Source organism: Glandiceps talaboti, chromosome 6, assembly GCF_964340395.1.
Source record: "Glandiceps talaboti chromosome 6, keGlaTala1.1, whole genome shotgun sequence".
Lineage (NCBI taxonomy): Eukaryota > Metazoa > Hemichordata > Enteropneusta > Spengelidae > Glandiceps > Glandiceps talaboti.
Genome location: NC_135554.1, coordinates 1,998,352 through 2,017,337, shown reverse-complemented (window position 1 = coordinate 2,017,337; position 18,986 = coordinate 1,998,352). Strand labels below are relative to the sequence as shown.

At 35.7% G+C, this 18,986-nt stretch overlaps 1 protein-coding gene across 1 annotated transcript in view; it reads right to left on the bottom strand.

Annotated features, from left to right (window-relative positions):
* Positions 1-9,247, bottom strand: part of LOC144436452 (histone acetyltransferase KAT6B-like) — a 32,779-nt gene extending 23,532 nt beyond the window's left edge. The window contains exons 1-2 of the mRNA XM_078125251.1: positions 8,729-9,247; positions 832-1,003 (exon numbers count right to left, since the gene is read on the bottom strand). Coding sequence (XP_077981377.1) covers positions 832-1,003; positions 8,729-9,247 — 691 coding nt within the window. The remainder of the gene's footprint in view (positions 1-831; positions 1,004-8,728) is intronic.
* Positions 9,248-18,986: the final 9,739 nt, after the last annotated feature.

The window sequence follows — 18,986 nt, the reverse complement described above, 5'->3', positions numbered from 1 at the left end:
GAGATCCAATCATACTACCTAAGTCATTGAGATCCATTCATACTATCTAATTCTAAGTCATTGAGATCCAATTATACTATCTAATTCTAAGTCATTGAGATCCATTCATACTACCTAAGTCATTGAGATCCATTCATACTACCTAAGTCATTGAGATCCAATCATACTACCTAAGTCATTGAGATCCATTCATACTACCTAAGTCATTGAGATCCAATCATACTACCTAAGTCATTGAGATCCATTCATACTATCTAATTCTAAGTCATTGAGATCCAATCATACTACCTAAGTCATTGAGATCCATTCATACTATCTAATTCTAAGTCATTGAGATCCATTCATACTACCTAAGTCATTGAGATCCATTCATACTATCTAAGTCATTGAGATCCATTCATACTATCTAATTCTAAGTCATTGAGATCCATTCATACTATCTAATTCTAAGTCATTGAGATCCAATTATACTAAAGTCATTGAGATCCAATCATACAATCTAATTCTAAGTTGTTGAGATCCAATCATACAGAATGTAGACAAGTAAACAAGTAAAAGCATACTCTTATTCATTTCATACTAAGATCAGTAGTAATTCAGAAGAAATTGAAGAGAAATTAATCAATCTCATGGTAAGAGATATATCTACATGCATTGATAATTTGTATTTATATTGAGATGAAAGGTGATACTCAGGTAAGTCTACTGTACCACTTTGACCATTTTCTATCAGCCACTGAGATGAAGGATGGACGTATCTAGTTAAACCTGATGATTAAACATGATGTTGTAACAACAGTTGCTTTGCTTGTTTAGATTTAAAGGGTTCACCTTTGGCATTACAGTCTTTGCAAATGAGAAGGTCTTCAGTTTCTCCACGTCTGTTACAATCAGCAGTAAGAAGGCAATAATCACACTTTGTATCAATTACTTCTTCCTCTTTGACACTTGGTTTAGATATTGGTTCCTGTTCAAACTCAGGCCCATGTGTTTTCTTGACTCGCTGAAAATAACAAAAATAGCTACTGTTAAATGTACTGATTTATATATAGTTTTTTTTTAATTTAAATTTTCATTTCATTGTTAATACAAAAAACACAAAAACAAAAGAAAGACAAGGTAAGAAAAAGCCAAAAACAGGAACATTAGAAAAGAGAAGAACCAAGCCCCATATTGCAGTACACAATACATTTAGATGCAATCAAGGTAGATGAAGAGATAAAATAAAGTTGACTACAAGTTATATTACAAATATTCCTCAAGGCTATCAATTATCTTTTTTGTCTTTGGTTCGTAGGCATAACACTCTAGCAGCTTCCTATAGTTCTTGAATTTTTCAGCAAGGACAGTGATCATTGGTTCAACTTTGTTCACTTTGCAACTGAAAATATATCTCTTAGTCAATAAACAGATAATATTCCAACTGTAGACATTAGGGTTTGTGCTAATAATACCTAACAATATTTCTTTTTCTGAAAAAGTCGTATCACAAAGATTAAATACAAAGTTCCAGACGAGTTTAACAATTTGGCAATCATAAAATAGATGTCTCAAAGTTTCTGTTTCTAAGTTACAGGAGGTACATCTCTCATGATCAAGGAGTTTTCGAAGGAAAAGAAATCTATTTGTACAAATTATGCGATTGATCATTTTGTATTGAAAAGATTGAAGCAATACATCATCTGTAATTTTTTTAATCCATGCAAAGTAATCCCAAAATTCATCTTTAGATATATTAAATACCTCACACCACTTCTCCACACATTTCGGAGGCTTTGTCTTATTTTTTTACATTATTATCTTAAAACCGTTGTGTACATAGTTTTACAAATCTTGTCTGTAGTAATAGTATTATGTTGAAAAGTGTTTCAAGATTCAGAAGTTAATTTAATTTCCCTTTTCCATGCTATTGGAATTGTGTCAATAATGCCATGGAATGTCAAAAATCACTGTTGAACAGGTAATCCATATTTTGTACAGAAATTAGTCAAAGATAAAGATTTATATATAGTTGGTAAACCAAAAATGTACTAATTTCACATTAAAATGAAGGTGGAATGAAGGTACAGCACTTTTCTTTCAATTTGTGTCAAAGCAAGAATTGGCTACAATTGTTGTATTTCTGAACCAGTGTTCATGACCTAGCGAGAGTGACTGAATTATAGAAAATAACAATACTTTTTTATTACATATGTAATTGTATTGAATTCCAATGGCATTCTATAGTTATTATGTAAATTAGGAGTATGTACTGCATATGCTTGTAATTGGGAGAAAATTTTGAAACAGTTTTGCCATGTACATTTTTTGTATACATGTATTGTTATACAAATGAAGATGTTGAAGCTAGGTCACAGGTGAAAGATCACTTTGATTCTATCAGCATGGTATTAAATTAGATTACTATTTGGTAGATAAATTGCTTGATGAGGCTGCTTTACAAGTTACATATTTACATATTTACTTAATAAAATGGCAATGGTATGTTCCAAATATCTGACTTTCCCTTGATAATAAACACCTAAACCTAGCATTGCATTTACAGTTTGAAAGTTGTGGGATAAGCATATTCAAATACAACAAGGTGCCTTTCGCAAACTATTTGCCAACCATTTTTATCCCTTTCATGCTATTGGATAGTAGTTTTTTATTATGCATTGCTATATGCCAACAAGATATTTCAAAGCTACTTTTGTCAGTCAATATATGCAATGCATGTAACTGTGTACATTTCAACTGTCATAGGACGTTTAACTGAAATTTCATTGGGTGACACTATTAGATAGTAGTAACTGTGTACATTTCAACTGTCATATGACGTTCAACTGAAATTTCATTGGGTGACACTATTGGATAGTAGTAACTGTGTACATTGCAACTGTCATATGACGTTCAACTGAAATTTCATTGGGTGACATACAAGTGTCGATGTCATACATGCTAGAGAAACCTAATCAATGTGGAACGTCACCTGTGTGCATGTGCACATACGTGGACGTCCTGGCACTGCTAGGAAATACCATGTCAATGAGCTAGACAAGCAACAAGACGGCAATGGATATATCACGTGACTTTGTTTGAAAATTCAAGTTAAATGTTGCTAAACATATTTGCATACATTTTTTGAATGTTTGTTCACTTGTCTATGAATCCCTGATGTTATCTTTGCAATATACATGATCATTTGGCTGTTGCTATGGTTATTGTCTTGTTGCTAGGTATATCTGCATACATTTTTTGAATGTTTATTCATTTGTCTATTAATCCCAATTGTTACCATTGTAAAATACACCACCGTTTGGCTGTTGCTATGGGCATGGTCTTGTTGCTAGGCATATTTATATACATTTTTCGATTGTTTATTCACTTGTCTATTAACCCTTGTTATCTTTGCAAAACACATGATCATTTATCTGTTGCTATGGGCAATCTTGTTGCTAGGCAAATTTACATACATTTTTTGAATGTTTATTTACTTGTCTATTAATCCCTGTTCCTATCTATCTTTTTGGAAATACACCACCTTTTTGGTTGTTGCTATGGGCGTGGTCATGGTTGCTAGGGATATTTGCATATATTTTTTGAATGCTTACTCACTTGCCTACCAGATGATGTTATTTCACCAAACTATACTGCCAAGTACTTTTTGAGATATAAATTTTTGACCAAAATTCACGTTTACACCTAATTTGCATATTACTGACCATTATTTGCTTAATATCTATTCATCTATACACCCACAGATGCATCCCAATTAAATTTCAGCCCAATCTGCTGAGTGGTTTTGGAATTAATGATTTTTGACCAAAAAGGCACATTTTTAGTCCTAATTTGCATATTACTGATGGAATCATCATGTCATGAAAAAATTTAAATTTAGTCACCTCTAAGAATGTTCCCAGCAAATTTCATGCCAATCTGCCCAGTAGTTTTTGGAAATCAAGTTTTTTGACCAAAAATCACATTTTTAACACAAAATGCACATTTCTCATGCCATCGTTTTCATCTGAACAATTTCCCAACTAGATTGAGATACAATTACATCCCAAGGATTCATAAACGACGAAATGTGTGGTTAGATCAGCTGCTGTACGCAAATTGCCCGTACTTCACATCTCAACAGAAATGGTAACAAAAACCATAGACAGTGGACACATACACATCTTTACAATGTACCAATTACAAATGTACATGTATCTGAATTTAATAATTGAATACTATACATCTTGTTTAACTATCAAAATTATTATTTATGCAAAATAACATAACTGAAAAATACATAAACAACTACATAAAACAGGTATGATTTAATATGGTTGATGGATGTACCAAGTTAAATAAAATTTGAAGTTTGCTGTCTTAAGATATAACCTAATTACTGGAAATAATTAATTATACAAATTAGTCATTAAATTATAAACTATATCAACAGGCTTCAGAGTATATATAGCATGCATTCCAAAGATATACTCAATTACTGAAGATACTTATTAAAAGTAAAGGTTATGTCAACAAACTTCTGCACATTCTTATGGTTGGTATATGTACCAAATTATATGAAATTTGCAGTTTACATTCTTAAGATAAACCCTAATTACCAACAAGCGACCTATCGGTCAGAATAGCTGTTTTTTTTACTACAATGATAAGTGTACAGTCCAAGCAAGGCATTACACTTATTGTAGACATTACCTCATTTACTTGTACCTGCAACTCTCAGTTTTTAAAATGTCTGACATAGCTATACATTTTAGGATTACCTACATGTAATGCTAAATTCTAGATGGGTTAGCTGTTTCAGACATGAAGGGATTCATCGTACAAAAATATAAACAACATTGCACGCCAGTACATGGTAACAACATGTGATCTTGTCAACGAAAGTTAGCGAAGTGGGTACGTGATCAGAGCCGATCGTTTAATTGTAGTGGCAACTTTTAAAGGACCTTCACGATAATTGATTTGAATAGACTACTAGTATGTGGAGAGGACATTGCCAAAATCCACCTATGCGAAGGTTCTAAGTTAGGCCATGTTGGGGTAAAACGTGAAACTAATACGAATGTAAATCCTGAAATTACCGATGAGATGTCACATCTTAACGTGACCTCTAAACTTAGACTAAATTGTCATAGATAGCATGGTATTACAAACGTTTATTTCAGCACTAGCAACAAGTTGATCGTTCAACTGATGTTGATTCAATCCTTCTATCAACGTGAAAATCAAAAGTTCAATAGCCTGAAATAATTATTCAGCAATAGTTTAGTAATTCCAAACAGATTTGTAGATATTTTCACGTGATAATTGAAGCTTGCATGTGAAAGTCGCAGCTGGCATCAACGTGTTCATCACTGTCGTGGTGCGACAGTCAAAATCAACGTGTATAAATTGAGGAAACATGCAAATAAATATGACTCGACAGAAACAACTTGAAGGCTAAAAAGCACGAGAACTGGTAAATACAATTTCCAATTGAAACTATGTTTTGTAGAAACAGTAAAATGTTTTACAATTTGAATTGCAATTTGAGTTTGTTGTGTTTATCGATGTCATGGTATATGATATAAACATACATGTAGGACAGGTCGTTCATTTTCCAATTTCACATTAAGACATTTTGCTTTGAGGGGGGGAGGGGGATTAAACTAAAACGAAGAAATAACGTTTCTTGTGCGTCAGTTTTAAAATGACACGGCCCCTTATACCTCTATACCTATACCAACCTATACCTAAAGCTTATGCTGATAGCAGAGCTAATTATGCTGATAGCAGAGCTAATTATGCAAGTTACTCATTAAAACTACAATCCTATGCCAACATGCTTTAACGTGCATGCGTGCTTTGCTATAGCTGATGTAGGTGCCAATTATCTGAATTGAACTGTGTATTCTCAAGATATACATTGCTGAAAATCATTAATTATTCAAATTACTCTCCCCTTATGGGAAGTAAAACCTTGTTAGATTTAAAAACTGCAATAGGTAAGTGTACTATGACTGTAACAAAATTGTGCTATTTTAAAATGCGGTCAAATAATGTGGCTTTGCTATCATAGTAATTCAACATGCAAGATATTGTCCTGGTACAGAATTACAAATAAAGCCATCTCATTTCATTATTTGTTGTGTTGTTATTAGCTACCATTATGAGTCTCATCTGATACACACAAATTAAAATTTGACAAAAAGGTACTTTTCCATTATTCTGTATTTCTCCTCTTACATATATGAGTTTTTCACATATCCTATATTTCTGTTTTATTTATATTACCCTTCATATCTATGTTTTCACAACTTATCCCATATTTGTTTTCAAATGTTATCCAATATTTCTGTTTTCACATATTATCACATAAATACATGCAAATCTTCACCTGTGTGACGTCAAACAGGACAGATCAAAAACCCACATCACCCTGTTCTATCGAACTTTTTTCCTCTCAACTGTCTCGAATGTTCCTACCAATGCTACGCTACGATCAAGTTATTGTAATAATTATGTACATACATCCTTGGGTGGCATGAGTACTTTTGTTTTTTGTTGATTAGATTTTATTCTATCTAAAAATAATGCAGATTATCAATGACAATTTGTATGTAGCAGCAGTAAGCTTACTTCCAATTTTCCGTTGAGCTCAGAGTTTGAAATAATTGTAGTTTCCCTTAGAAAAATAATCTTTATTGTTTGAAATAATTTGAAATAATTTCAGCTTTCGTGAGAAACCTAATCATTGTAATTACTTGAAATCGTTCGTTTTTTTATTTGACATTTTTAAGGCTTTTATAACAAGTCTCAGTCTATAATTTTAATGACCATTCACTATCCTTTTAATATGACATTTTAAGGGTCTTAACGGTGTACTTGTTTTTGTAGCATTCACCTTTTTTATGTTTTTGTATTTTATGTGCAGCGCTTTTGAATATTTTAAATAGAAAAGGCACTTTAGAAAATAAATAAACAAACTTAAACTTAAATAATTTTTTGTTCCTGAGAACACTAAACGTTAGTGATATGCAAACCGTGTGAATAAATTTTGCAAAGAGCTGCCCTGCTATCAAAACTATGTGGAGAACATTACATGTATATGGTGACGGACAACATGTTACTTAGATTTTGTTATTTTGAGCCAACAAACCATGTTGTTGTTGGTTAGAGGGAACACGACCTCATCTACTCTTCCTTTTCTATTTTACTCTCCATTGTGCTTCACTCATTACATACAGCTTTAAGGTCACAGGTCAAATATCACTTCACCAGCCATGCAATTGACGTTAAGGTCATAGGTCAAATGTCAAGTCACTAGCCATGCAACTGAGGTTAAGGTCATAGGTCAAGTGTCAAGTCATTAGCCATGCAATTGATTCAATTATTCCTAGTACTTGGACCTGGTATGACTTCTGTGTTCCATTTAACATTTGCTAAAACATTTTGCATTTCATCACAAGAAATTGAATTGGAAACCTTCAAAAGATGTGCTCTTGTATTTTCAAAAATAAAACTTTCTATTGTTCATTACACATTTAGTACAAATATTTAAATACCAGTAAATACCTTTAATTGTTTACATGAGGTATATTCATTTTTATAAAAAACAAAACAAAAAACAAACAAATAAAAACGAAAGAAGGTCGTGTTTTGAGGTGAAAGTAGCAAAGTAATCATGTTTTGAGGTGAAAGTACCAAAGTAATCATGTTTTGACCATGGATGTACTTGTGAGATACATTCATAGATTGACAGATTTTCCTGAGGTGTCACAAGACTAGCCACCACTGGCAACAAAATACATTTATGTTAGTTATTACTCCAATTAGTGTGTAATACCTTAACGGCACTTAAAAATACTAACATAAGGAATATCTATACAATCCCTTCAATCTTCAAAGGAATATTTATCGACATGTTAGGAAATAATTCGTGAAAAATGCTTCCAATGTACTAAACACAGACATGCCCTTTCTTCATAGGTTTATTCTCCAGGCCCCCACTGCACCGACACCCCTCCCATACATGAAATTTGCAAGTTTGCAGCACTAAGAATTTCACCATGACAAAAGGGGGTGGCCCGATAACATGTGTAAAGATAACATAGTCTTTTACGAACTCTTTCGATAACCGATTGACTTGAACAGTTTCTAACCGTTGATGCCAAGTCGCATAATTTTAAGCGCCTTTTATATTGGCTTGACCGCGATGGAGAATTATTTATCGACACTGAGACAGACGCGCGTAATTTGTGAAGAAATGTGGCAGTATATTTCTCAAAATACGAAACCTAAAAGGAATTAACATGTCTCGTATAACAACAAAAACAATGCGAATAGAACAAAATGTAAATGCTACCCAATTTGAATGACATCAAACTGCGAAAATGGTGATGAAAAAAGCGCACGTCCTCAAAAGTGATATGTAAATTTTATTCACGCGACACGTAATTTCACTGTCGTGCGGCCTTTTTGGGAATGTCTGGCTTCCTAATACACGTTCAATTTCCAGCTAAATGTACAATTGGAAACAAAAATACAAGCATAGACTTCTAGCTTTTTATCACGCGTACCCACCCCTATGCACGGGATTTAAGCGCGGCAAGTTTTTAGGGTCAAACTTGTGTTTATATCCCCAGTCACTAAAAGCTGAGAACACGGCAATCAATTTGAGTTCAACGGATATGCAAATGATCCGTATAGTAGCTGTATTTCAAAGCAAATGAATCGAGTCTTGCTTTACCTTCCGTTTGGCAGGGCGGCCGGCTTTTTTAGGCGATTCGCTCTCTCTTGAGTATGTATAGTTGCCATTTTTTAACTCCACAAGTCTACCAGCTTCAACTTCTCTCTGCAACGCTACAATCAGATGGGACTTGACGAATTTAGTACAATGATCCTGCGACGTTAAAAACTTTTCGATTTCTCGAATTCCTGTGCCCGAACTGCGGCCATCTTCCTCGGTCAATTTCTTCACAGCAGTCTTCAAAATTCGCGTGGCTTCGGCGGAGTTCAAAACATTGCCACTTAGATGGCTTTTTCTCCACTTAGCTGCGTTGCGATAACTTGTGCTTCCTTTGTAGTCTACTTTAATAACGATTTCAGAATCAACTAAGCGTTCTAACTCTGCCTCAGTTTCAGCGGCCGCTACTCCATGTTTGCGCTCGACCATGTGGCAAATACGTTCAATGTCGGGTCGCGCTTTTCGCTTCCGAAGAGAGTCGATCGTTTCCAGTATCCAATCTTTGTACTTGGCGTTTGCCATCTCCGGTATCTGAGGAAAGTTATAGGCCTATTTTCTACTGGCAAAATTCCTGCGATCCTGTGATGATTTTGGTTGAAGGACAGTCTCAATATTTCAGTCTATACGCGAATAGTTAATTAGGCGGTTTCGTATTACTACGCATGCGTAGCGGCACTAATACGCAGTGTTCTCTGGGAGTTTCGCAAAAAAGGGGGAATTTCCAAAAACTTTGGCCCTATAAAGTTGGTTTATTTGGTATACAATGTATTGATTCAAAATTTTCTTTAAATCGCATAACAATAACCTTCAGTTCTATGTAGATATTAACTTCACCAGAGGAGTGAAACGATTTAAAAATGCACTGCGGTTGTCAGTGCGACCGTTTCCCATCACTTTGCGCATTCGTCGATTCTTTGAGACTTGGCAAGTTCGTGTCTTATATTCACCATGTCTACAAGATACAGAAACTCTTATTTGCACATCTACAAGCTTTTAAGCGACCCATTAAATAAATGGTGACGGCGTAACAAAAGACAGTTGCATCTGGGTCCTTTGTGGAACGCGCATATACGGTGCGTGTCATATGATTAGACTTTATTGTTGCCGTGAGAAAGCTGAACTTGATTTGTTTAATTAAACGATTTGTATTGGGTGAAAGCCTATGGAACGAGAAATGGTAATGCTGTCTATGTGGAATAAAAAAAATCTTAGTGAGAAACTGGAAAGTAAAGAAGCGGGCAAGTCACGTGCGGTGACGTAATTTTGACATATCAATGTTGGAGGGTTACAGTTTGTCAGACTTATTTAGTAAGTGAGAAAGGTCACTCGAATTCACGTGTTCCAGCGCACGCGCAACTGGATAATCACCTCTTTGTTGAAAATCATATGCGCATGTTTTCTTAGGTCGGGTAAACCATGGTTAATTATATACGTTTATCGCTCAGTTGGAGTTGTAGACACCACAGCATGCGGATGTAAATCTTATGAGTGGCTCTGTGGAAGATCTAAAGCTAGCAGTTACGCGACTTGTGTGTATCGGAAGGCTACTTACAAAACAAAAAGGAAAGTTGTACAGGAATTAAAAGAAAATTACACAGACTTTCGGTTGTCATGTGGCAGCACCAGGTCAAGGTCTAGAATTAATATAAGTTTTGTCACTTCCGGTGACGAAATTTATCAAACTGCATTACCTCGTTTTGTAATTCTATTCGTCGATCATTCTTACAATAAAACAACAATAAAATTATTTGTGTTATTTTTATTAACTTATTTAAATAGGATATATAGTCCTTTAGGAGTCCTCTAAATGTAAAATACATTTTAAATCAAACAGAATATAGATAGATAGATAGATAGATAGATAGATAGATAGATAGATAGATAGATAGATAGATAGATAGATAGATAGATAGATAGATAGATAGATAGATAGATAGATAGATAGATAGATAGATAGATAGATAGATAGATAGATAGATAGATAGACAGATAGATAGATAGATAGATAGATAGATAGATAAATATATAATCTGGGGGTAATGCTTATGAAGCATGGAATGGCTTGAATAGGATGATGGGTAGAAAACAACAAAAACAAAGTATACAGTGTAATGATCCCATTGCTTTTGCGAATGACCTAAATGTATTTTATTCACGTTTTGACACCCGAGATTTTAGAAAGGAATGTGATGAACTTTGTGATAATTAGATAATATGCTGATTACCATTCAGAGTCATGAAGTAACTAAGATTCTCTCACGGGTTAATCCCTGTAAGGCTCCCGGGCCAGATTGTCAAAAAGGTAGAGTTCTCAAAGAATGCACTTTGCAACTAGGATCCTTGTTTACTAGGCTTTTCCAACTATTTCTGAATAACAAATTTACTCCTTGTATTTGGAAAACATCGGCCATTATACCCATACCCAAAATAGCTAGTGCTAAGCTTTGTACTGATTTTAGACCAGTAGCCTTGACATCTATTCTCTGTAAATGCATGGAAAGGATATTGTGCAATAAATTGACCGCATCCATGGCTGATCGAATGGACCCGTTACAGTTTGCGTACAAAGCTAAACTGGGGTGTGGAAGGTGCCACTTTAACATTGCTCAACTTGATCTCACAACATCTAGATTCCCGCGGTGCCACTGTCCGAATTTTATTCATGGACTTCTCATCTGCATTCAATACAATTCAACCGCACATTTTATTACAACGTTTACTTGATTTGCAGACTAACACAACTCTAATACGTTGGATTAATGTATTTCTAAGGGATCGGCCACAGCGTGTGAATATTCAAGGTCATCTGTCTGAGGAACTGGTACTGAATACCGGTGTTCCCCAAGGTTGCGTCTTGTCTCCCATCCTCTTCTCAGCGTATACAAATGAGGTGACATGTAACAATGTCATTCTAACCCTTATAAAATTTGCAGATGACATGGCGCTTGTCGCCCGTCTCAAAGAAGAGTCCTCCCTCGCGGAGTATTTTAATTACATTGATTTTCTAACCTCATGGTTTGCAGATAGTTTCCTTGAACTCAATGTTCGTAAAACGAAAGAAATGTATTTAGGAAGAGGACGGCGACAAGACGCGACTTTTGGCCCTCCTGCTGTGATAACTGGACCACAAGTAGGACAGGTGTCTATTTTTAAGTATCTTGGTACCCTTTTAGATTTGAATCTTAAATTCACAGAAAATGTTGATTACTTTTTTTAAGAAAGCACATCAACGTTTGTATCTACTTCGTAAACTCAAAGATTTTGATGTCAGTAAGGATATTTTAGAATCAGTGTACCGTTCATTAATTGAGAGTGTTCTAACATTTAATATTGTGTCTTGGTATGGTAATCTTTCTGTTAAAGACACAACAAGATTGGCGAGCATTGTAAAGTTGTCAGGAAAGATCATTGCTTCTAATCTATTACAGCTTCCTGATCTTTATATTAAATCACTTAGACGGAAATCGATTCAAATTCTTGCAGACCAAACACATCCACTTCACTCAAAGTTTAAATTTCTCCCGTCAGGTCGCAGACTTGAAGTGCCTCTTGCACGTAAAAACTGTTTTAAGAACTCTTTTATACCACGAGTTGTTGCCATTTTAAATTCCTAGTTTTAATTGTGTGTGATTGGAATCATATTTTATAGAGCTTTTACATGTTGTGATATTTGATTGATGTATGCCTTTGTGTATATGTCTTTGTGGTGCTTGTGTTTTTAGGACCTGTGACGCCAAAAGGAAATCTTCCATATGTTTTTAACAAATGGACAATAAAGATTATTATTATTATTATTATTATTATTATCATCATCATTATCATTATTATTATTATTATTATTATTATTATTATTATTATTATTATTATTATTATTATTATTATTAAATAAATGAATAAATAAATAAATAAATAAATAAATAAATAAATACAATTACAAAAGCACTGGACAAAAGTACTAAAAACATCATACACAGACGGCTCTAAAAAAATGTACGTTGACAGCAAGATACAATTACATAAATTAGATTACAGAAGATATTGTACATTGATAAATCTTAAAGAACAAAATAAAGTTTAAGATACTAAAGAAAGGCTCATGGTTCACTTCATATCATATATGTAAACAATACGTACACTGATGTTCGACCAACTGTATCCCTTAGTCTGTCTCAGGCTGTGCTGAAACTACCTACTAGCAGCAAGTCTCTCTATTGATCACAGTGTAATCTTTCACTCCCTTAGGTTTAATTAGTGTACAAGGAAAGCCCTTGTATTTAGGGACCGTCCATTATCTCCGCCGTTAGCCTTTCAGGCAATATACCCGTAAATCTTGCAGCTTAGTACAGCTAACTCTACTTTAAAAGGTCCAAGCTGACATTTTGGAGCTTTTTATTTGCTACATATTAGAGCAGGCCCTCTATTTTACTGAAGATTATGTTATATCACTTTCCTGAATATAACGCATTATGATGAATGATTCGATGGTGAGGGAAGAAATCCTTACCATGATACATTCAATCAATTCTTCTAACAATGTTAAAAGACAATTATATTGTCCCCCCCCCCCCCCCCAATCCCGCTCCCGATAAGAGAGTTAGTTCAAAATCAATGATAGGGACCATCCTGTGTTCACAGGAAGGGGGTCAGATGCCCCAGGTTCAAATTCTTTTTGCAGGCCCGATGAAAGAAATGTGGTATAGTGTCAAAGTTAGTACAACATTTCCATGGTTAAATTTCTAGTTTCTAAATATCTATTCATAAGATATTCGTACACTGTACTAGGGGCGGTTCAAAGTGTTCCCCGACTATTCATAATATATTCGTACACTGTACTAGAGGCGGTTCAATGTGTTCCCCGACTATTCATAATATATTCGTACACTGTACTAGGCGGTTCAATGTGTTCCCCGACTATTCATAATATATTCGTACACTGTACTAGGCGGTTCAAAGTGTTCCCCGACTATTCATAATATATTCGTACACTGTACTAGGCGGTTCAAAGTGTTCCCTGACTATTCATAATATATTCGTACACTGTACTAGAGGCGGTTCAATGTGTTCCCCGACTATTCATAATATATTCGTACACTGTACTAGGCGGTTCAATGTGTTCCCCGACTATTCATAATATATTCGTACACTGTACTAGGCGGTTCAAAGTGTTCCCCGACTATTCATAAGATATTCGTACACTGTACTAGGGGCGGTTCAAAGTGTTCCCCGACTATTCATAATATATTCGTACACTGTACTAGGCGGTTCAAAGTGTTCCCCAACTATTCATAATATATTCGTACACTGTACTAGGCGGTTCAAAGTGTTCCCGACTATTCATAATATATTCGTACACTGTACTAGGGGCGGTTCAATGTGTTCCCCGACTATTCATAATATATTCGTACACTGTACTAGAGGCGGTTCAAAGTGTTCCCCGACTATTCATAAGATATTCGTACACTGTACTAGGCGGTTCAAAGTGTTCCCCGACTATTCATAATATATTCGTACACTGTACTAGGCGGTTCAATGTGTTCCCCGACTATTCATAATATATTCGTACACTGTACTAGAGGCGGTTCAATGTGTTCCCCGACTATTCATAATATATTCGTACACTGTACTAGGGGCGGTTCAATGTGTTCCCCGACTATTCATAATATATTCGTACACTGTACTAGAGGCGGTTCAAAGTGTTCCCCGACTATTCATAAGATATTCGTACACTGTACTAGGGGCGGTTCAAAGTGTTCCCGACTATTCATAATATATTCGTACACTGTACTAGAGGCGGTTCAAAGTGTTCCCGACTATTCATAATATATTCGTACACTGTACTAGAGGCGGTTCAAAGTGTTCCCCGACTATTCATAATATATTCGTACACTGTACTAGGGGCGGTTCAAAGTGTTCCCGACTATTCATAATATATTCGTACACTGTACTAGAGGCGGTTCAAAGTGTTCCCGACTATTCATAAGATATTCGTACACTGTACTAGAGGCGGTTCAATGTGTTCCCCGACTATTCATAATATATTCGTACACTGTACTAGAGGCGGTTCAATGTGTTCCCGACTATTCATAAGATATTCGTACACTGTACTAGAGGCGGTTCAAAGTGTTCCCCGACTATTCATAATATATTCGTACACTATACACTGTACTAGGCGGTTCAAAGTGTTCCCGACTATTCATAATATATTCGTACACTGTACTAGGCGGTTCAATGTGTTCCCGACTATTCATAATATATTCGTACACTGTACTAGAGGCAGTTCAAAGTGTTCCCGACTATTCATAATATATTCGTACACTGTACTAGGCGGTTCAAAGTGTTCCCTGACTATTCATAATATATTCGTACACTGTACTAGGCGGTTCAAAGTGTTCCCCGACTATTCATAATATATTCGTACACTGTACTAGGCGGTTCAATGTGTTCCCCGACTATTCATAAGGTATTCGTACACTGTACTAGGCGGTTCAAAGTGTTCCCCGACTATTCATAAGGTATTCGTACACTGTACTAGGCGGTTCAAAGTGTTCCCCGACTATTCATAATATATTCGTACACTGTACTAGAGGCGGTTCAAAGTGTTCCCCGACTATTCATAATATATTCGTACACTGTACTAGGCGGTTCAATGTGTTCCCCGACTATTCATAAGGTATTCGTACACTGTACTAGGCGGTTCAAAGTGTTCCCCGACTATTCATAATATATTCGTACACTATACACTGTACTAGGCGGTTCAAAGTGTTCCCCGACTATTCATAATATATTCGTACACTGTACTAGGCGGTTCAAAGTGTTCCCCGACTATTCATAATATATTCGTACACTGTACTAGGCGGTTCAAAGTGTTCCCTGACTATTCATAATATATTCGTACACTGTACTAGAGGCGGTTCAATGTGTTCCCCGACTATTCATAATATATTCGTACACTGTACTAGGCGGTTCAAAGTGTTCCCCGACTATTCATAATATATTCGTACACTGTACTAGAGGCAGTTCAAAGTGTTCCCCGACTATTCATAAGATATTCGTACACTGTACTAGAGGCGGTTCAATGTGTTCCCCGACTATTCATAATATATTCGTACACTGTACTAGGCGGTTCAATGTGTTCCCCGACTATTCATAATATATTCGTACACTGTACTAGAGGCGGTTCAAAGTGTTCCCCGACTATTCATAATATATTCGTACACTGTACTAGGCGGTTCAATGTGTTCCCCGACTATTCATAATATATTCGTACACTGTACTAGGCGGTTCAATGTGTTCCCCGACTATTCATAATATATTCGTACACTGTACTAGAGGCGGTTCAAAGTGTTCCCCGACTATTCATAAGATATTCGTACACTGTACTAGAGGCGGTTCAATGTGTTCCCCGACTATTCATAATATATTCGTACACTGTACTAGGCGGTTCAATGTGTTCCCCGACTATTCATAATATATTCGTACACTGTACTAGAGGCGGTTCAAAGTGTTCCCCGACTATTCATAATATATTCGTACACTGTACTAGGCGGTTCAATGTGTTCCCCGACTATTCATAATATATTCGTACACTGTACTAGGCGGTTCAATGTGTTCCCCGACTATTCATAATATATTCGTACACTGTACTAGAGGCGGTTCAAAGTGTTCCCCGACTATTCATAATATATTCGTACACTGTACTAGGCGGTTCAATGTGTTCCCCGACTATTCATAATATATTCGTACACTGTACTAGGCGGTTCAAAGTGTTCCCCGACTATTCATAATATATTCGTACACTGTACTAGAGGCAGTTCAAAGTGTTCCCCGACTATTCATAAGATATTCGTACACTGTACTAGAGGCGGTTCAATGTGTTCCCCGACTATTCATAATATATTCGTACACTGTACTAGGCGGTTCAATGTGTTCCCCGACTATTCATAATATATTCGTACACTGTACTAGAGGCGGTTCAAAGTGTTCCCCGACTATTCATAATATATTCGTACACTGTACTAGGCGGTTCAATGTGTTCCCCGACTATTCATAATATATTCGTACACTGTACTAGGCGGTTCAATGTGTTCCCCGACTATTCATAATATATTCGTACACTGTACTAGGCGGTTCAATGTGTTCCCCGACTATTCATAATATATTCGTACACTGTACTAGAGGCGGTTCAAAGTGTTCCCCGACTATTCATAATATATTCGTACACTGTACTAGGCGGTTCAATGTGTTCCCCGACTATTCATAATATATTCGTACACTGTACTAGAGGCGGTTCAATGTGTTCCCCGACTATTCATAAGGTATTCGTACACTGTACTAGGCGGTTCAAAGTGTTCCCCGACTATTCATAATATAAGATATTCGTACACTGTACTAGGGGCGGTTCAAAGTGTTCCCCGACTATTCATATGGTATTCGTACACTGTACTAGGCGGTTCAAAGTGTTCCCCGACTATTCATAATATATTCGTACACTGTACTAGGCGGTTCAAAGTGTTCCCCGACTATTCATAATATATTCGTACACTGTACTAGAGGCGGTTCAAAGTGTTCCGTACAATTCATAAGATATTCGTACACTGTACTAGAGGCGGTTCAAAGTGTTCCCCGACTATTCATAAGATATTTGTACACTGTACTAGGCGGTTCAAAGTGTTCCCCGACAATTCATAAGGTATTCGTACATTGTACTAGAGGCGGTTCAAAGTGTTCCCGACTGTTCATAATATATTCGTACACTGTACTAGGCGGTTCAAAGTGTTCCCCGACTATTTATAAGATATTCGTACATTGTCCTAGGCGGTTCAAAGTGTTCCCCGACTATTCATAATATATTCGTACACTGTACTAGGCGGTTCAAAGTGTTCCCCGACTATTCATATAAGATATTCGTACATGCGGTTCAAACACTTCATAAACCTTGCTTGCTAATAATAAAAGTAGGGCTTTCAAAAAGTTCAGAGTATATAACACATAGTTAGATCTAAGTTTGACGGTTAAATTATTGTACAGACTCTATTTTATAAATTTCTAGTTTTTGTACTTCAATTAGAACCATTTCCTCAGACTAATGCTGCGTAGACAATCATTGGTGTGGATTTAAATACTAATCTAAAACTCCCTTTCTGTGCGGAATATTCATTCAGGAAGAAATCATTTATATCAGAAAGAAACGTTTTCTATATGAGAATTGAAAGTTAGAAACGGATCAAAGTATGCGCCCTATATAGTATGAGATTATATTCTCCTCCCCAATACTAAAGTATAAGAACTCCGTGTCGAGCTACTCTCTGTGACAGTTGCGATCTTTATAGACGAACTTTTAGCCGGGGCTTTTAGCAACAATATTAAGGGTTAATTTGTTTAGTTTAAACCAATGGGAAATATGTTTAAGGTCAGTAAACAAAGTATGCTTAATTTCTACAGCTGCTTGCGATGTATAAAAGGTGTGTATTAATAATACAGGAGCCGATAACAATGGATATAGTGAGAATCGTTCACAATGTAATTGTGATTATACAAGCATGAAATTTGATACAGACAATGGTTGAGGGTCATTGAGTTAGAAAAAAACCGCTAGCTAATCGAAAATCCAATATGGCAGCCATTTTCCAAGATGGCCGCAAACCACAATTGTACCAAACTTGTTAGAATCGACTTTTCATCGACATTTTTTATCATAGATATTTCATCAAAGTGTCTAATCATATATTTTTGATGATATTAAATCATATTTCACAACTTATAAATAGCTGAAACCTCGAAGTTTTTCAATACAGCATTTTTGAACTGCTAAATGTCTGACTTCAAGGTGACAATGTTTTCTGCCTTATACTTATCTAAACCCACGATGAAGCGCTCTGCTTTCACCCTTTATCAAATATCTAAGTTTTATTGAGTCAGAAAATAACGTTCGACAGTAGTATATAAAATAGTAGTTTTGGAACACTTTTTTACCACCCCCATTTTTCACCATTTTAACTTTAAATAAATGGCTTAATCTATATTAAATTTGTGTAAACACAAAAATAACCCTGTCGTTTCACTGACGTTTACTGTCATTCACTGTCGTTTCACTGTGAAGGGTATTTTGAACCGTGTACAATGTCTGTGAATGACAATGAATGACAGTGTTACTATCGCCGATCTATTAATACACCAACCCATTGTTTAATTGAACGCCTGGGTAGGTTCAAAAGGTCAATACTCTTACAATAGACTCATGATGTCATTGTGTGTGGTGTCG